The following is a 21,281-nucleotide window of genomic DNA, read 5'->3' as shown; positions in this document are numbered from 1 at the left end:
TATAATATAATCTACACCCCAATCAAGAAAAAAAAAGTCCAGTTAAATGGGACATAACACTGGAAATTAACAAGAGAGGCAGATTAAAGCTCAAATACATATCCCCATAAAAAATGTGACAGAAACAAATCCACTGAGAAGGAAGTGCTTACGCAATAAATAAGTTTGCAACTCTATATCTGCTCAAATGAGGGCCCAAGTTAGAAAGAGGAAATGAAACAGCTTGAACACATTAAAATGAATATTTCTATAATGCTGATGTGGAATTTTAAGTTACAAATTTATGATAAATAGAAAATTATAACACTGATGATAGTTCATTCTTATGAAAAATTTCTAATGTTAGTCTTTTATGCCAGACAAATCTTAAAATTTCTAATATACTGCATTTATATCATAAAAGTATGATATATGCTCTATGTCATAAAATTACTGTATCATAAACATACTTAAAATCACAAAATATAGTCTATTTAGAAATTTTAAGATCCTGCACGCTTAAAAGATGACTGGAATAAGAATTTTTTTCATAAGAACTCTTCAGTTTCAAAATTTTGTTTTTTAGAAGCAGGGTCTCACTCTGACACCCAGACTGGAGTGCAGTGGCACAATCACAGCTCACTGCAGCCTTGAACTCCTGGGCTCAAGTGATCCAACCCCCTCAGCCTCCCCAGTAGCCAGGACTAACTAACTACAGGCATGTGTCTCTGTGCTCAGCTAATTAAAACAATTTTTTTAAAAAACAGAAACAGGGTCTCACTATGTTGCCCAGGCTGGGCTAGAACTTCTGGCCTCAAGTGGTCCTCCTGTCTTGGCCTCCCAAAGAACTGGGATTACAGGCATGAAGTTTTAGAATTTTCTATTTATCATAAATTTGGACTTAAGATATTTGTTAGCTTGGTTTCCATTTTCTTAGAGATCTCATTCTAAAGGAATACTGTGAGCCCACAGCATAAAAAGCATGGAAACATCTTTTTATCATTTATATTTTGGAAGTGGAGATGATGGTACAATAATTACATTAGATAAGGTAACACTTCTCTGCCTTGGTTGAATGTAAAATTTTGTGGCAAGAGGGCATTTTAGTGGATGCGAAACAACAAAGAATACAGGTAAAAATATCGAATTCCATTTTTAAAGAAATTCCAATTTTCCTTATCTCCTTTACCTGCAAGACTGTCAGTTTTCTTTATGGCAAAGTCATATACACTGCCTAATCTGCATGATAAAAAAAATCCTTTAAAACTCTTGTTTTGATTTTCTTGTCCCTTTAGCTTTCTTCTCTTTGAAAGGATAGTAGAAGACACTATAAATGGGAAGTTAAAGAAAAAATGAATCCTATTAATAATAAAAAAGAAATTTAGTTTATACAGCCTTTCCTGTCATGGTATTATGACTTATCCTTGAACATTTAATATATTTTCAAAGTGCTTTGCAATTATTAATCAGCTCAGTATTCCACTAATTAGATGAATAAGAGAACTTTATGCACACAAAATGTTATGATATATATTCAGCATATCTACTTTAGTAACTTTTTAATACTCCTTAGAAAAATATTTATCTTAATTTTTTTCTTAGGATTCCTCAGAACAAAAAATAAGTAGTGTTTTCACCTATTTATCACAACTACAGCTATCCCTGGTTTCCATCTCAATTAACTGTTCCTATTAACCTAATTTGTTATCAAGTTTCTGGTTAGTGGATACATCAAATTTCCCTCAAACATACGGTAGAGATGTCTTATTTGTATAAATAATCACCCGACTCTCTTATATCTAGAAGTATGGTTATATTTTTGTCTTTCTGGGATATTACCTAATATTGAACCATTTCCAAACTGCTCACTACTAATTATGTTTTATTAGTACTTGGGGTATTATTTTGATAGCTCAGGACTTTCAAAGGCACTAAGAAGTATTTGTTTGCTCTTTTAATAGTAAACTGTTGAAAAGTTTTACTTATTGAAATGGGAATGATGTTCTTATTAATAAACTGCTCTTAAATGTATTCTTTAACTAGAATTAGTTGTTTGGAAGAATTTAGACTTTACTGACAAAAATATGAATAAAAACGTAGTTATTTTAAATTAGTATCCATGTTTGCAGCAAAAGTAAGAGCTATAGCAAAGGGTAAAAACATTTTAAAAACTCCTCCTTCTCAACCCCTACATTGGATGATACTGCTGGAGTAATTACTATTAAAACCTTCCTGCCTTCCAAAAGTTTTCCATGCATCTATACAGACATAATTTTTTAAAAACAAACGTGATTATGCTATAGATAATATTTTGCAAACTGATTTTCACTAAGGAGAGCTAAGATGTATTTATATGGCTATTCCATGATTGACTTAATAATTTCTTTATACATGGATAATTAAGGTGCTTCTAGTTTCCTGCTACTGTAAATAGTAATATAATGAACCTTCATTTGCTATACGAATGCACATTTTCCTTGTTAATAGATATGCTGAATAAATTTCCACAAGTGAAATTAAGGGTCAAAGAGTAAGTACAGCTTAAATTTTAATAAATATTGACAATTGCCCTCTGAAATGACTGAACCAACTTATTCTACCAATTGAGTAAATAAGTGCTACAGTTTATTATTAAACCCTAATTCTTTGTTAATCTGAATAGGTGAAAAATGTGTCATTTTAATTTGCATTTAATCATTAGTAAAATTTAGCAACTGTTTAATACTTATTAGCTACTTATATTTTAAATTTGTGACTTGCTCATGCAATTGTTTGGTCTATTAAAATATGTATTTTTCAAATTGCCTTCAGGGGGCCAGGAAAAGAGGTTGTTACCAGACAGTAAACTTCAGTTTGACTTGTTATTCCTTTTCAAAGCTATGAAATGATTATGACTTTCATCTGGTCTTTCATACTTTTGTGACTGTTGGAATACTAATAATTCAGTTTGGAAGTTTTAAATGGTTAATTGCCAATTCTAACATCAGTTGATTAAATCATGTACTTGACATCCATTCACAGGCAGAGAAACACGCCAAGCATCGCGGTCCCTTTACCTTCAAGTTGTGACAACTACAAAATGAATACTATCGGAATTGCCAGATCAAATTTGAGACAAGAAAAGTTTGTATTCACACTGGCCACTTAGGTATGGGCTACCAATTCAGACAACTTGCTCTCTGAAAACCTTCACATTTCCACAAAAAATAATCCAAAAGAACTTACTTCGAACCTGTTTTTTAATTTCCTTAGCAGGGTCCAACCAATTCTGAAAAGGAAATGACATTTTGAATTTGAATCAGAGGAGAATAAAAATGACTTAATGTTGATTAGGTACAGACTCTCCCTAAACGCAGTGAGGAGTCAGTGGTCGTGGGAAGGCTTCCCTCACTGTGGTCCTTCCCCCACATCTGGTGCCTCTCTGCCAAGCCCTCCAAGGGCCCAGGCACTGGTCTAATGAGAAAATGCACATGTATGCAGTTTGGGCCTGACAAAAGTCTTTTTCTTTTATAACCATTGCCTTCAGGGATTCAAGCTAGCACAGAAAAAGAGGGGAAAAGACAGAAGATGCTATGTTCAAACAAGTTACTAGGATAAATTAAAAATATATGTAATTGGATACACTGATGTCCTAGCCATTCAGTTCCACATTAGAGACTTCTGCAATAAAAGATCCTTAGGCATCTACCTAGGAAGCTTCCCTAACAAATCAACAGTTGCCTGTGATTTCTGATTTTCCTCACTGGTAAAATCAGATGTTTAATAATGAAGTGAGGCATTGTCTGGAGAATTCAGGAGGTATTAAGGATGATTTATGGCACAACACCAAAATGAGTAACAACTATGAGCAAAATTTCTGACTCAGCTTCCAGTGTCAATGCAATGGAAATGATTTCCTTTTCTGTATTTCTCAGGTAGTTGTATGGATTAAGGAGATACAGCCCTGAACAGAGTCTACAGGGGTATTGCATTAAACATAAAACATCTACTAAACACATTAGACAAGTGTCAGGTCAGCACACAATCCCCCTCATATTCTGATTCAGAAACAATATGAAAGCATAAAAAGATGAATGAAAAATAGGACAGCAGCAATGGTGAACTGCCCTGACAGTTTATGGGTTACAATCATAATATCTTCATAGAATTTTGGGATATGAGCATGATTTTTACATAAATATCAATTGATTTTCATTGGTTCAAATAATCTACTGAAATACATTACCCCCCCAACCCCCCCACCCCGGCAAAAGGAACCACATAAAATGCTTTCCAGGAACCAAAAATAATTCAAGCATGAAAAACAAGGCTTCATTTACTGTTACCAGAATATTCAAGATTAAAGGAAGCTGTCAGTGATTTCCTTCATCAAGGAATAGATGATTAACAGCATTTACAGACTCAAAGTAGAAAGTGTGGGAGAATGAAGGGAGGTGGAGAAAGTGATCCACCCATTCATTCTCAGTTCACTTTCTGGCAGTAATAAGCAGTTGAAGCCATTTTATTTTGCATTGCTTTTGATCACTCACCTTCTGGTTTTCAGCATCTCGATATGTAAGCCCAAAGTAGTCTTTCTCTAGCAAGTTCAAGTGTTCACACACTTTATCAAACAGCACTTGTCCTCTGGAGCGTTTCTAAAGAAAACAGAATAGCAAAGAAAGTCAATACAACACAAAGAAATTTCTCCCAAATATCAGAGATAAAACCAGGTAATATTTAAAACATTGCTTGGTGTAACTTTAGGGAGTGACCAACAAGTGTGATCACATTGCCATCTCCTGTTTAAGTGCAAAAAAGGCTAAAAAACGGCGGGAGGGGGGCGGGGAGGATTCAACCTACAAAAGCCCATCCCTACAAATAAACAAAAGCAAAGTATCAACAGCGCTACTTAGTATGTACAGGTGACCAGTGGGTGATTTCTATATGGAAGCAACTGGGGAAAATAATGTGATGCTTGGAAGCCTAAATATGTGAAACATAAAAATTCCGACAGTGAAAGAGTATATAACAAACCAACAAAAGCCATATTGCAGAGTGCCCTAACTCAATTATCTAGATCAGGAGTCCTCAACCCCTGGGCCATGGATGGTTACTGGTCCATGGTCTGTTAGGAAGAGGGCTGCACAGCAAGAGGTGGGTGGCAGGTGAGCAAGCATTGCCACCTGAGCTCCGCCTCCTGTCAGATCAGTGGCAGAATTTGATTCTCATAGGAGTGCGAACCCTATTGTGAACTGTGCATGCAAAGGATCTAGGTTGCGCGCTCCTTATGAGAATCTAATACCTGATGATGTGAGGTGGATCAGTTTCATCCCAAAACCATCCTCCACCCCAGGCCATAGAAGAAAATGGTCTTCCATGAAACTAGTCCCTGGTGCCAAAAAGGTTGGGGACCGCAGCTCTATGAGATAAACTTCTGAGCCTGAGAAGAATTAACCCTGTTCCTTGTCTTAGGCAGACTCTCACTTAAAACTTTCTATCCCAAATCCTTATGTAGAAAATCTAAGGACCACTTTCTAAAATCCATTAAACAAATTTCATTATTTTTGTTTTGTTTTTCTTTTGTCACAAATTTCAGTTTATACAGAGTTTTTCTCTTAACTTTTTTAGAGCAAATCCTTATTAAACATAACAAAATATTAAGTTTAAAGAATACTTGAGTTATCATATATAAATACAAAATAGGGATATATGAGTTATATTTCTGACCATCAAGCCAGCATCTGGAGAAAAAGACAGTCATTTGGGAAAAAAAATTGATCAGCTTAATTTATTGTGATGTATCATTTTTTCACCTAATCCTTCAAAGGCCTTTAAACATAGTCATGGAGTCTGTGACGAATTAACTGGCAACAAATAAACTAAACCAGTTTTTTGTTTGTGCGCTACTAACATTTTACATCTAATACATTAAGCATATTTGTCTTTAAGAGTTAATGTAATATCAATGAGAAATATGAAAATTGATCAACTATGTCTATGCCAAAATAATAAGCATTCAAAAGACCTGTGAGTCGTGTGTTGTGTTATAGTGCAGCTGTAATTATGCTGAAAGCAATTACTCAGTCCCCTCAAGCATGACTATTTAGGAGAAAAGGAAAATTTATGGTAGAAAAGTAAGGCCTAAATCATAGCTAGCTAAATAATCAATGATGTATTTGGAAAAAACAGTTCCATACAGTATTATGAAAATAAATTACTTGTTAGCAAAACTACATAATAACGTTGCTCATTGGCTATGAATAAATATTACAACAATGAAACGCCTGCTTGATGGTTTAAATCATTTATTTATAAATAACAGCATATTATTTCTGAATAATACTTCACAAATTATGAAGTTTTCACAAAAATTGGTTCTTCTGATGCTTCTATTGGTATGATCTCCAGTTCACAGATAAGAACAGAGGTTCAAAGCAGTTGGATGAGGGAGGCAGTCTTATGTGATGACCTGGGAAGTGGCTTTAGAATCAAGTAAACCTGTGCTTGAATCTTCAGGATGTCCCTTGCAGTTATGTAAAATGGGTATGACACTACTTACTTCTTTGGAATGGATGACATTAAAATCAAATAATGTATTCAAACATGGCCTAGTGGTGGCATATATTAAGCATTCCATAGATGTCAGCTATTATTATAGCCTGGTGGCTGACAAACGTAGAATAACTAATGTAGAGCAGATTATTATGTGTGTTTTCTATAGGAGCACATATCCAACTCCTGGGGGTGCCAATAAGCAGCTTTATAATTAACATGTCCCACTCTTTAGATATCAGATGCCTGCTTACTACCTAATTGCTTTAGCTAGACTACTTTTTTTTTTTTTTTACCTACATACACACAATGTAGAAAAATACATATCAGTGTCTGGCCAAATACTTTCTCAATGAGTAAACAAAAACCAAAACAAATGCAAATACAAAAACTTTTCTCTACAAGGCTTCACTGGACCCTATGCCTCCTATATTTTCTGACCCAAGAGACCACAGCCATTTCTCAACGGTGGAATTGTTTCTGAATATGCTGCAGGCTGCCCTGGTCATAGTTTCAATTCACCACTTTCTGGCTGCTGTGTTCTTTCCTTTGCCTAAAAAGAGGCATGGGTTAGCTCAAGCACAGACTGTTAATGCTACCTGGCTCTTGCTTTTCTGGTTCCTCGCAATTTGATTTCTATTAATGAGTCCCACCCTTCTCTTAAACAAACCAGATCTTTTCTTACTGAATATTTTAAACATATTTTAAACACTAATTTTAAAGACAATAACATACTAGTCCACATTGAAGATTTTTTTTTCTAACCCTTAGAGCTAAGACCAGTTGTCTGATATCAGCTGTAGATGGTTATATCATGGGATGGAAGCAATGAAATTCTTACCTGCTAAACATCAGCATGGCCACCAGCCAGCTGGATGACTATGGAAAAGGCTTTTAAGTTATTTGGGCCTCCATTTTCTCATCCTTGAGCGGGGACATAAGATTCTACTGAGCAAGATGTTTATGGGCTTGAGGCTCTAACTGGGCTTCCCTTTGCAAACCACTAACGGATTGAGGCACTCTCTCCCATTTCACCCAGATCGGGCATCAGCATCCTTCTACACGTCATGATGAGAAAGATGCTGCCAATGGATGGAGGTGGGACATGACATGAAACTTATTTTCCAGCCCTGGACTGGATCCCTTCTCTCCCAACTCTAAAAATTTCTTGATTCTTCTAACCCAGATGATTTTTTTTTCTAGCATATTATTCGACTTTTCAAGTCAACTAATTCTACTTATTGATATCTGCATGTACCTGCAGGTAATAATGTTTATCATATGACTAAATCTCATCAATCAATCAGACTGGAAATTTTGGAGAAATTATGTTTATTATGGTTCCAAAAGACATGTTGTTCACTAAGTGATCAAATCTAGGTATCTTACCGTCATTGGGTGTGGCTACCTGCTACACTATGATTTAAGAACTGAGTAAATTTTTTAAAAAAATGGATAGAGGTATTCTAAACTAATGAATAACTACCTAATCAGAAAGGACTGATATTTTAGTCTTACAGTTCCTTATGAGTGGTTAGGTCATCTCTGACTCAAAAGCATTCAGTCTGTGTATACTATTCAATATGATATCATCCCCAAAATGTGATTTTACTTCCCTAGAGTAACAAACCAATGGTGGCTTGCCCTCTTCTTAAAATTTCCCCTGACAAATTGCATTTCTGTTTCTGATAGAGTAAATGGACATACTGAGTCCAACAATCAGGAAAGTTTTAAATGAAATGTCCTAAAAATGGCATATCTTCAAGCAATTTAAACAAGTTTCATGACTTTTTACATTTTTTCTTTAATTAAAAAATTTTCTAAATTGATTCTTGAAATTGTTAGGTGTTAGGAGATGTTTGTCAAAAGAGAACTTAAAGAGAATGAAAAGGCAAGCCAGAGACTGGCTGAAAATATTTGCAAAACACATATCTGATAAAGAACTGGTATCCAAGATATACAAAGAACTCTTAAAACACAGTAAGAAAACAACCCAATTTAAAAATGGGCAAAATATCTGAACTGACACCTTACCAAAGATATACAGATAGCAAATAAGTGTATGAAAAGATGTTCCACATCAAATTTCATTAGAGAACTGCAAATTAAAACAACAGTGAGATACCTCCAAACGTATGTTATAATGGCTAAAATCCAGAACAATAAAAACACCAAGTGCTGGTGATGATGTGGAGCAACAGAAACTCTTATTCATTGCTGACAAGAATGCAAAATGGTAGAGCCACTCAAGACAGTTTGGCAGTTTCTTACAAAACTAAACCTATTCTTGCAGTATTCAACAATTATGCTCCTTGGTATCTACCTAAATGAGTTGAAAACGTATGTCCACTCAAAAACTTGCACACAAATGTTTATAACAGCTTTATTCATAACTGCCAAAACTTGGAAGCAACCAAGAAGTTCTTCTTTATGTGAATGAAGACACAAACTGTGGTGCATCCAGATAACGGAATAATTGTTCACTGATAAAAGAAAAAATGAGCTATCAAGATATGAAAGAACCTTAAATGCATACTGCTAGGTGAAAGAAGTTCATCTGAAAAGGATGCATACTGTATGATTCCAACTACATCAGTCTCCCATTATCCATGGGATTTTATGTTCCAAGGCCCCTAGGGGATACTTAAAACCACAGATAGTTGTGAATGCTACATATTCTGTTTCTTCCTATACATATATACTTATGATAAAGTTTAATTTATAAATAGGCACAGTAAGAGATTAACAATAACTGATAGTAAGACAGAATAATTACAAAACATACTGTAATAAAAGTTATGCGAGTGTGGTCTCTATCTCTCCCTCAAAATATCTTATTGTACTGAACTCACCTGTTTTCAGACTGTGACTGTGGGTAAGTGAAACCGTGGAAAACAGAATGGGGAAGTGAGACTGCAGATAATGGGGGGGACTACTGTACATATCATCCTGGAAAAGGCAAAACTAAGGGAAAAAGGCAAAACTAAAGGCAAAAAGACCAATGGTTGCTAAGGGTTTGGGGGTGGGGAGGGATGGATAAGCGGCTAACAGGGGATGTGGGGGACAGTGAAACGGTCCGTTATCTGTATGATCATGAAATGGTGAACGCATGACATTATGTATTTGTCAAAGCCCCCAGGATGAACAGCACAAAGAATAAAGTGTAATGTAAACTATGGACTTTAGTCAACAATAATGTGTCAATATTAGCTCATTAGTTGTAAGAAATGTGCCACGCTAATGCAAAATGTTAAAAATAGGGGATCCTTCCTGTAAGAAATAGCAAAAAATAAGAGAAACTGGGGGGTGAGGGGAAGAGTGTGAGGGGGTATATAGGAACTCTGTGCTTTCTGCTCAAGTTTTTCTATAAACCTAAAACTGCTCTAAAAAAATACATCTACTAATTAAAAAGAGAAAGACAAAAAGTACATTCTTAGTTTAAATTGTTAATAAAATAATTAATTAAAAAGGTTAGCAAAAAAAAAAGGTTAACCTCCAAATGATTTTACTTTTATCAAGAGTAAATACAAACTTAAAATTTTCATTGAATCGACATTTTAGAAAATCCAAAACTTAACCTGATAATTCTCCACTTATCTTGGTTTTCCCCTTGAAATTAACTTGACTAAGAAACTATGTCATTTGCCTGTGGAGTTCTTTCAGTGTAGATTCTGCTGTTTGCATCTTTATGGTGTAATTTACCAGCTCTCCCAGTCTCCTGAATCGCCCCTGAAGTGGGAGTTACATCTAGAAGCTTCGTCAGGTTCTGGTTTGTTTTTCACAAATGATACTTCATTAGGAGGCATTACGTGACTGCCTGACTTTTTTTTACATGTGTGATATTAGCAGTCACTGATGACCATTGCCCTGTATCATTCATTCCAGACTACAAAGTGGTGATATTCTAATCCGAATCATTCCTTCTTCATTTATTAACTGGAGCATGTTTATAAAGAGGTTTTCCTTTTGTCAAAACTATTTGTTTACCCAGTGACATAGTTTAATTATGAAAACGAAGACAAATGCTTGTTTCTCTCCCTTTATCCATTTTCAAGATAATGAGTTGGCTCCCTAGCATCACCCAAAGTCACCTATTAGATCTTTTGGCTTCATACTATCATGATGAACTCACTGAGTTAAACAGTTCTGATATGTTTCAATCCATCTCAGGCATTATCCATGATGATGCTCTCAATGTCCCACACGTTCTGCTTTGCCTGTTAAGTCCTCTCATCCTTCAAGGGGTTTCTCCAGTGCCAACTCTCTGAAGCATTTCCTGTCTTCCCAGACAAATGTCACTTCTCTCTCCTTTGGACTTTGTAGCACTTTATGGCAGCACTTTCTATATTCTGCCTTACATCCCAGCCGTGTCTCTGGGCACTTACTTCATATCCCTGACCGCAAAGACATTTGCAATGGCATTGGGCCTCCTGCATGTCATCTTTCACAGGGCCTCTTTTTTGGTCAAATGCCATTAAGAGATTAAAACAGTAACTTGATGAAACTTTACAAAAGTATTTTTCTCACTAGCAAGCCGTAAGCAATGACACCGAAGCAATGTTTTAAACTAGTGGTTTTCAACAGTGGATCCTGGGGGCACTTAAAACATGTCAATGTCCAGGCCCCTACCTCAGGTCAATTAAACTGGAATTTCTGAAGTTGGGCCAAGGCATCTGCTTTTTGTTTTGCTTTGACGGAGTCTCACTCTGTTGCCCAGGCTGGAGTGCAGTGGCGTGATCTCGGCTCACTGCAACCTCTGCCTCCCAGGTTCAAGTGATTCTCCTGCTTCAGCCTCCCAAGCAGCTGGGATTACAGCTGCCCGTCACCATGTCTGGCTAATTTTTGTATTTTTAGTAGAGACATGGTTTCGACACTTTTAGTCGAGACATGGTCACTCGAACTCCCTGACCTCAAGTGATCCATCCACCTCGGCCTCCCAAAGTGCTGAGATACAGGCATGAGCTACCATGCCTGGCTGACATCTGCATTTTTTAAATATACCCAGGTAATGCATGCTGGTATGCTGGTATGCTGGTATGGCTGAATAGTCACTTTAAATTAAAATATGTTTGCAACTTATAAATTTTTAAATATGAGGACTCTAAAAATATTTTACTTTTTTGGGAGGAAGTATGTAGCTTTTTCAGATTTAGTCTAGGCCAATATTCATAGTTGCATTATAGTAAAATTGGTTTACACAGACACATGTGCCTAAAATCCTTTTTTTTTTTTTTTTTTCAGAGGCAGGGTCTCACTCTGTCACCCTGGAGTGCAGTGGTGCGATCATAGCTCACTGCAGCCTCGACCTCCTGGGCTCAAGCAATCCTCCCACCCCAGTCTCCCAGTTAGCATATAGGCATGTAGCATCATTTCCAGCAAATCTTATAAAAATTCTTCTTTAGAGATGGGGTCTTTCTATGTTGCTCCAGGCTTAAAATCTGAAGACATTCATTCCAACACATTTTCTTGAAAAATAAAAGTTCTCAGGAAATGATAAACTGGCCAAATGCTAAAATAAAATGACACAAATGAGAAATAATAAACCACTAAACTCTCGAAAGAAACACAAAAACACTAACTTCCATTTAAAGCTATGAATACAATATAAGAAAAATGTTTTTACATTTATTGTAAACATTCTGTTTACAATATAAACAGAAATGTTTAGAAATTTGTTGTGTTGTGTGTGTGTGTTTAAAAAATGGAGACAGTTTCCCTTTGTATAGTTAAAATACACTTTTACTCAAGATCCTGTTACATTACTAAAGAATGACCCTTAGTAGGTTAATAAATGTCTTGATCTCCTCTTTTCTAATAGAGCAGGAGCATTCACATCTTCCCTAGCAGGTGACTGGGGTGACTGACAGGTACAAACACCTGGCACTGAGGCCAGGGAGGACAGCTCTCCTTGGCACAGCTTTCTCCAAAATGGGCATTGCCTCCATTCCTGAATCCCTATAAATCATCTCTTAGTCTGCACCCAAGACAATGGTGCAAAACCAGGAAGACACAAATTGCGCCAAGTCTCAGCACTGGACTACAATAAAATGTGTTTGGGGTTTTTTCTTCAGTCTTACAAAGCTATGAATCAGCCTGAGCGAAGCCCTCTTCTGGCATGGCTGAAATTAGAGAAATCTGACAAGTCAAAAACTGTCTTTTAGCCTTGGAAGACAGGGTACAGTTATCTATCTGAAGCTGTACAATCATGAAGAGAATGAGGAGAGCAAGTTGTTTTGCATGAGAACTGGAGCTAAGCAGCAGTCCCTGCTGCTCAGGAAGGAATGGGGTTCCTGCATCAGCAGGTGTGTGCGTTGGCAAGGCTCTTCAGGATGCATGCATGCATTTCTTTAGACAATAACGTTGAAATATGAAAATAAAAAACCCTCCTGCCTATGCTGGCTTATGCTCAAACCCACTCGTGTTAATACGTTAAAATATGGAGAGCTACGATATTGAAAATTTCCAGCAAAACTGATGCTTCTGTATCCTTATTTGAGGGGCTGTCTACACCGTAAGTACTTCATGCTCTCCATCACCTATCTTCCTCAAATAGACCCCTGATTTTCTTTTGGAAGTTATATTTCTTCATGAGTATAGTACTTTGTGAACTCCTATTTCTGCTCCCTGAGGATGGAAAACTGCTTGCCCTTTTTACTGTCCTGGTACAGTGTCCTGAACACAGCAGGCATTCGATCTATGTGTCTAAGAAGTGCTACTGACAAGAATTTCAAGAAAGAATTTCTTCTCACATTATTTTGGACGAATCTAACAAAATGTCATCTTTTTCCCCCCACGCTTCCTGCCCTAATTGCATTTTCCCTCACTGAATGCCTTTTCATTTTCCTCACATTTAAAGGTCACCCGGACTTGTCTTTATTTCTAAATGACTGCACTACCATTTACCTCAAGGATGGAGCCTCTAAAGAGTTCGGCAAACTCTCTGGGCCACAGCTTGAGCCCAAATCAGACACCTGGACTCTGTGTAAGTCACCTTTCCTGGGCTTCCCTTTTTTCTAACGCATTCTTGATAGAAAAATACCCTATAACATTGCCTTGAAATTTAAGTGGAGAGTGTGTTTTTGTTTGTTTTCTTGTTTTTTTTTTTTTTTCTTAATCCATACTTGGAAAATGCCAAAGCGCCATGGTCAAACCCAGGAACAAAAGATGATGGTGTCTGGTCTGGGACAACACAGTCCATAAAGCCTTAGAAAGGGCTGGAGCTGGGAAGCCCTAAGAAGAAAGATAAGGCACCAGCTATCCTATGTGCATCTCCTGCCTTTTTGGGCTTTCTGTCTCAAGTGTACATGCAAGGCCACGTTTAGTAAGCATGGAAAGTCCATTATCCACATCACTACTTCCAGAATCCATTCTCAAGAGGCAGGACTTAATGGGATCTTTCAGCCTATGTACTAATCCCAAATGTGGTCCAGGCAGCATATTCATAGAGGGCTGACATGAGAGGCAGAGATCACATTTCTTCTCTCTAGATGGCACATATATTGTCAGTCCTTTCTTTAAATTCATGAGCAATCGGCTCTTCAGAAAACCATGAGGGTAACTACTTTCAAACATTCATCAGTCAATAAATAATTGTTCTATCACATTCTCACTTAATCAAGTTAGCAATAATGATCTGGAGCCTTCTGTTAAAATAGGAATATGAAACTATTTCCTGGTCTTGGTAAGTTTATAAACAAAATAGCGAACATGTGTGTTTAATTTCCAGGTCTAAATTATCTAGAGATGAGAATTCATCTGGCATTATTTTAACACCTTTAAGTTGGATATTCCTACCCACTGAAAGTTTGTCTTTCCATTATTCAAGTGTAGTATATTAGACAGTCCCAAGGCTGGACTCTGGTTCTACAACTAATCAGCTCTGTAATGTTAGACAAGTTATTTAAACCTCTCTGAGCTTCATTGTTTTCATTATAAAATGGAAATAATACTGGTACTTATGCATAGGATTGTTGTATTAAGATAAAACACTGGAAAGCACATGGCCTAACTCATGGGAAGCATGAACAATAAATGTGGGTGATTATTATTAGGCCTTTTTGATAAGGTGCCTGATAAATTTAAGGTTTCTAATGCTGAATTTGGAATAGAGACTGATGTACTATTAAAATCCTATTTATTCTACAATGAAATCACAGAAAACAAATCATACCATTACTCTTAAGAAAAACAAATCCCTCCTCTTTATACAGGTAAAACTGGGAAATTATTCAAAAATAGTATTGATATTAGTAAACTGAGTCTACATTCAATTTTTCTTTTCAAACACACACTCACAGAACAGTTTTAAATACATATTGGGTATACTGGCACATTTTGGTATTATGCATCGTAAGCCATATAGCAATGCCCAAACTAGATCGGGCTGTTCACATGCAGTAGAGTTGACCTATGTTTTGACTTAGATTCAGTGCACAAACACTTCAAGTACATACATGACAAAAGTACCTTCCTACATATTAAGCCCATCTACCTTTCTTTAAAGGCGCTTTTTTTTTTTTTTATTGGTTCCTGCCTTCATTTGTTGTTGTAATTTCAGTCTCTACTTGAAACCAGACTTTTGCACTCAGAGATGTGCACTGTGGTAGATGATGGCTTTCCAGTGAAGAATGCTTCTTCTTGGCTAGCAAAAACATTGGGCTTGATTTTTTGCAAAGAGTTTCACATCACACATATGAGATGTTGGCAGCAAACTGTCAGACAACATTTCCTGCTGTTAATCTGCTAAGGATTCAGGTCACTAAGCCAATGCATGCAAAATGAATGCAGAAAAGGAAGTCTAAGAAGGAGGAATGTTTGAAACAGACACATACTTAAACTTGAATCATGTAAAATAATCATATTAGCTAATTCTGAATGATGTGAAACTTTGAGAATTTTCCTGTGAGAGGAAGTACTTAACGTCTTTTGTAAGAATTCTCAAAAAAAAAACCCAAACAAACAAAACTTGAATTGTGATTTATAATTCATTTGGTCAAATGAAGAGCTATATGCAATTCAAATATAGACAATAAAAACACCACTTTCAATAATATGAATTTAACAAGTATGAATTTGTAGCACTGTCACTTTTCAATTCTATAAGACACTGATAATCAAACAACATGAGAATAATATTGGCATTGCTTTAAAAAAGTATATACTAAGTGAATCTGTGTCCTTTTCTGTCCATCAACTGTTTAAGCCTATATTAGTGGGGCAAGGCTGAGAATAAATAGAAAGAGAAAGAATATTAAGGTATTACATAAACCACCAGAATATTTAAAGATGTAATGATATATCATTTTACCAGTTAAATATAAGTGTTTAAATTAAAACGATCTTGTAATCTATGTAAGACCTGTAATGAAATGTAAATAAGTGGTTAAAAAAACAGGACATGCTCACACTGTAAATGATGCTTAGTTCAGTCTTGTCTGCACTTGAACATATCATATTTTAGATGAGTATTTAAAGTCCGGTAGATAGGGGAAGAAAAAACCTTCTCAATCATTAAATATTTTGATTCTGTATACTTTTTGGTTTTTGTTTCTGATACATGTAATACCCTGTTTGAGCCACTAAGGGGTATAGTTGGGTCTACACATCAAAGGTCAGTATTGTTTTCTAACACTCCTCTATCAGGGCATCCTGGCTTAATACTGCATGAACCCACAATTCCGGAAAGCCAGTGCTAATCCTCTTTGCCCAGCCGTTCCCACTCCTGTGACAGGGGTAAGGAGGAAGCTGCTGAACCCTGCTAAGAAGATGGGAGGCCTGGTCTAATTTGAGAACCAGACCAGGCAGGCCCTGTCTTCTGGGCTCAGCACAGTGAGAAGCTGGAGCAGCAGGGAGGCGCACTCACAGCAGCGATCCCGTGGCTCAGCAACCTGCAGGGAATGGTAGTCACTGCTCTTTCCTGAATCTCAGATGACTATTTCTTTAAGTTTTGTGGTTACAATCTGTAAAACATATGAGTAGCATTTGCAAATGGTAGTAAATAACAATCACATAAAAACTGAAACTATAAGGCAAACCGCACTCTCAAAATGGCTTCAAGATAGGTACAGCCTTTTCCCGTAAGGAACAACTCTAATGTTCTTTTATCTATAGGAAAATTGCAAACATTCTATTCAAGCAAAAGTAAAAGATTCCATACGTGTTTAGACTGCACTGCTTTTTCTCTGCTTGTGATAAAGCAATTGTCTTTCCTGGAGCTTATCTGCCCTCAGGGCTGAACTTGAGTAAGGTTCAGGACTGAGGGGCTCGGGAAGCTCTGCTCCCCTGCTTCTTTGGAAGTCTTGCTGATCCTATAAACCAGCTCTCCTTGCTTTCATCTGGTGGAACAAGTGATCTCGGATGGCACAGTAGGCAGTGAAGTGAAAATTTAGGGAGGTCATCCCTGAGACTGTATCATTTATTTTAACTTCTGTTTTTACCATTGAAAAAGAAAGAAACAAACAAACAAAAAAAACCACAGATCTCAGGGAGAAGAAAGCTATATGACAAGAGCATGGTTTAGCTATCAGATTCAGCAGTGAGAGATGCTTCTGGGACACAGACAGCAAAAGCCTAACTGTGGAAAGACCCTGCAGGGGCCTCGCAGGCTTGCCTGCCTCTGTGGCTTCCCTGCTACCTCACCTCGCTCCCTCCCAGGCTCTCTCCTGCAAAGGGGAGACTGCACACACACCTCCATGCCCTGAAGCCTTCTACCCGTTCATCCTTCTCTCCACCACTCAAGCACCCCTTCCTCAGGATTCCACCCCTGAACTGCAGGACTAGGTTGAATCTCAGGGAAGCTGTTTTTATAGCTCCTGCATTGCCACTGTCAGGTGGGCACTTTTATTTTTGTTTGTATTAGAATTTGAGTTGTGGCTGGGGTAGCCTACCTGTAAGCTATATCCACTCACCACTGTATTCTTACAGTGCCGGGCACCGAGCAGAAACATTTTTTAAAAAATATCAAAGAAAATCAAGCTAAATAAATGCATCTGGGGTTCATTTCCTGCTTTAAAACTCTTGAACAACTGCTCTAATCTTTGAAATTTGTTCATGACCAATTTGTTTATATTTCTCTACCATGCAGGTATAATCTTCTCTGGCTAGAACTACAGTGTTGAATTTTTACCCCCATTTTTGTAAAACGAGAATACTTTATTCCCACAAATGAAAAACCTGTTAGTTTTTTAATGTTCCACCTCAAATGTCATATAAAGGTTAACTTCCTGATAAACTTCTCAAATTTTCCCCAAGGAGTAAGTGGTCTTAAACAGTGGTTTTACTCTACTACTTTGATTTGATACACATTTTATCCTTCACAATACAGAAAAATACATGATGGATCATGGTTTCTGAGGAGAGGTCTTAGCTAAACTGTATTAGACCACTCGAATCTCCCAGTTATCAACACATCTGGATCTGGACACCATCTGATTAGTGGGTGTGATCATCTGATGAATGTAGACAGCAGTTCCGGGCATGGTATGGGGATGTGTCTTGGATTCCCTTCTTAAATTCAAACTCCTGGATAACTAGGAAAAATATTCTCTCCCCCTATCTAACTATAGAAACAAACACATGAATAACAGTTTGGAGCATTAACTATTAAATGTTTAATTGGTCTTGTACCTAAAAAAAACTGTTCTAAAACTGAAATTGATATTTTTGTAGCAGTCACCATATTTAGTGAACTAACAGTTAATAATCCTATAAAGGAAATGAACTAATTGACATATCTGGGCACATATTTTGCTTTGAGGTTATCTTGAAGACTATAGAAAAAATTACATTGCTCAAGCTTAAATGTCCTATGAGTGCTTTAAAGTTTTTATGGGTTAAAATTATTGAAGTCATGCTCTATAAAGTACAGTTTTGGGATCCTGAGTATCCCTTTGTCTCTAAAATGGCCTAGATCCAAATTTTTGAGGTACACTTTAACCTCAGGCACTCCCATGAACCACATCCTTGCAGAAGGAGGGTGATATTCTCTTTGTGAATATGTTCTAGTCAAGCCCTCACCTCTCATGAGAAGATGCCCATCATCTCTAGTTCTGATATTTTAAAATATAGCTCTGAGTTCAGGCATGGTAGAGCATGCCTTCAGTCCTAACAACTCAAGCGGCTGAGGAAAGAGGATTGCCTGGTCCCAGGAATTGGAGTACAGCCTGGGCAACAAAGTAAGACCCCATTTCGAAAAGAAGACAACAAATATATAGCTCTGAAATATTGCCTAGATATTGTAACCATCTGGATCCCATTCATTGGCTTCTACTAGGAAGCCAATTAATTTGTGTATTGAGAGCCTAATGTCCACTGATCTCTCTTTTTTTTGAAGGCCTTATCAGATTTATTATGAATATTAATTTTTGACTTTTGCTTTTTGTTTAAGTTTCCTAACTTAGTGTTGGGCACATCCATAACTTAACTATAACCTTGGTAGCTGTTTTAGATCTTTTTGAGGATAAAAAGAGAAAATAAATGTATTTCTAAATCTTTCATTAATTAAAATTAAAATTTCTGGTTGTATAAAGGAAGTTCTTAATCTGTATCTATTGAATGAGAATGTTTTAAGCTGCAATCCTCTTACGGAAATAAATTCAGAAATTATGTATTCCTGGGATATTCTGATTTCTCTTCTGCTAATAATATCGGTGTGTAACAGACATACATATGCATTTGATTACACATGACACACATATCAAATGAATGCAATCAAAATGTATCCTTTTTTTCTAAAATAAACTACCTATTATCATAGAATCATAAGGAAGAAAGACTGCGGACTATACAAAATTATCTCTAGAAGATGACTTTTCAATTTCTTTTTTATTTTTAAACTTTTATTTTAGAGTTGGGGCACCTGTGCAGATGTGTTATATTGGGATATTGCATGATGCTGAGGTTTGGGGTACAGTTGATCTTGTTGCCCAGGTAGTGAGCATAGTACCCAATAGGTCATTTTCAGTCCTTTCCCTGCTCCTCTCTCCCTCATTTTGGAGTTTCCAGTGTCTATTGTCCCTATTTTTGTGTCCATGTATACCCAATGTTTAGCTCCTACTTATAAATGAGATTGTGCAGCATTTGGTTTTCTGTTCCTACATTAGTTTGCTGAGGATAATCACTGGCTGCTTTTCTCTGCTGACTGGATCAGTGGGTTCATGGCTGCTACACTGAGTGGCCTCTCACTTGGGTTCTCTCAGTAATGATCCTTCAGGGAGATGTCTGGGAAACAGCACACTGCAGGCCCAACCCATCTTCTGTGATAGTCCCACCATCTAAACTTGTTAGGGAAGGAACAAGGAAGTCCATTTTGGCCCCATGTCCATGCCATATTCTCCAGTTTTAACCATACCAAAACTCTTATGTCTAAAAAATGTGATATATATACACATAGATATGTGTATATTCGTATGTGTGTGTGTGGATGTGTTATGTGTACTAAACATCATAACAAGTTGCATCTCACATACATAATGAGGAGCATAATCTCAAACTGATGAATCATTACTTAATGCTTATTAAAGGTTTGCTTGAGAGGAAGAACAATCACTGAGATGTTTCTGACGCCTGTTCACAGTCCACTCCTTGAATAAGCTATCAGAGAGCTGCAGTAGAGAGTTTATCTTAAACTGGCTCTGGAATAAACTCACTTCTTTCACCTACCAAGTTGTTTTTGTGGCATGGACACCGGGTTGAGGCTTCCTCCTCTGTGCCTGTTAGAGATCTCAGAACATGCATTTTGTGGATTAACCTCATGCTTGGCTTCTTACTCTCATTTTCTCTTGGTCCGCTTTCTACATATTTATTTTCTCTTTGTTATATTGGGTGCATTTATGTAAAACAGCCTAAGTCCTTGCTAGAACATGGTGGGGTTTAAATAATAGAAACCCCAAGTTAAAGTAAAATTCACTTTTGAAATATTACATTTCCAGTTTTGGTGGTGGTGTTTTATTTTGTTCCTCCCTATCATGAGGAACTTGCAATCATACTATTAAAGAAAGTTCTGTAAGTCGTGACGTCTGGGCAGTATTTTTTCTAAAGGAATAACTGGAGACATTAACGGGAGCATTTTGTTTGGGGTAATCATTTAAAACCATTCATGTGTTTTACAAGCTCAGTCTAATGGCATTTCCCTAAGGAACGTGGTGCCTCTTTAGTGACTTTATTTGCTGTCACCATGGCATTCCATAAAAAATAACAAGTCTCTGTATTCCTTCCAGTTTTCCAAACACCATAACAAGAACCAATTCCTTATGCTGCCTGTGCATCTGCAAACCATCACTTATGTCTATAAGCACCAGCAGGGAAAATGAGGTGCATTCCTAAGTGCAAATATGACTTAGAATTTTCTCATGTGCTTATTAGAAAAGGACTCCAAATGTACATACAAGTTAAACACAGCTGTCTGTCACGCTGAACAGATACATTCTTATACAACAAAGATATCTTGTTTATTGACAAGAAGAAACCTGCAACAATCAAAGCATTTCATGAATTAATATCTAATCTGGTCATTTTGATTTGCCTATGGTAGACTTATCCTTGACCTAGATTATAGGAAACAGTCACTAGGCAATGCTAACAAAATAGGTCAGTCTTGCAAGAGAAGCAACAGGAAGATCCTAAATTCTATTTATCCAGAAAGAAAATATCCACAACAGTGATCTTACAAGGGAAATCATGACAGCAAGTTCTAGGAAGCTAACTTTATTGATGGAAATGCTATTTGTTCCAACAAAAAACTCCCACAACTGGAAGTCTGTGACCCCTTACAG

The 21,281-nt window shown here is 36.9% G+C and overlaps 1 protein-coding gene across 31 annotated transcripts in view; it reads right to left on the bottom strand.

Annotated features, from left to right (window-relative positions):
* Nucleotides 1–21,281, bottom strand: part of EPB41L3 (erythrocyte membrane protein band 4.1 like 3) — a 249,369-nt gene that overhangs the window by 48,001 nt on the left and 180,087 nt on the right. For all 31 annotated transcript variants that reach the window (NM_001133169.1, XM_054537537.2, XM_054537507.2 and 28 more), the window contains 2 exon segments: nucleotides 3,205–3,247; nucleotides 4,509–4,613. In NM_001133169.1, coding sequence (NP_001126641.1) covers nucleotides 3,205–3,247; nucleotides 4,509–4,613 — 148 coding nt within the window.

This window comes from Pongo abelii, chromosome 17, assembly GCF_028885655.2.
Source record: "Pongo abelii isolate AG06213 chromosome 17, NHGRI_mPonAbe1-v2.0_pri, whole genome shotgun sequence".
NCBI lineage: Eukaryota > Metazoa > Chordata > Mammalia > Primates > Hominidae > Pongo > Pongo abelii.
The sequence above is the reverse complement of the archived record's forward strand: the minus strand, read 5'-3'. Positions and strand labels throughout refer to the sequence as shown.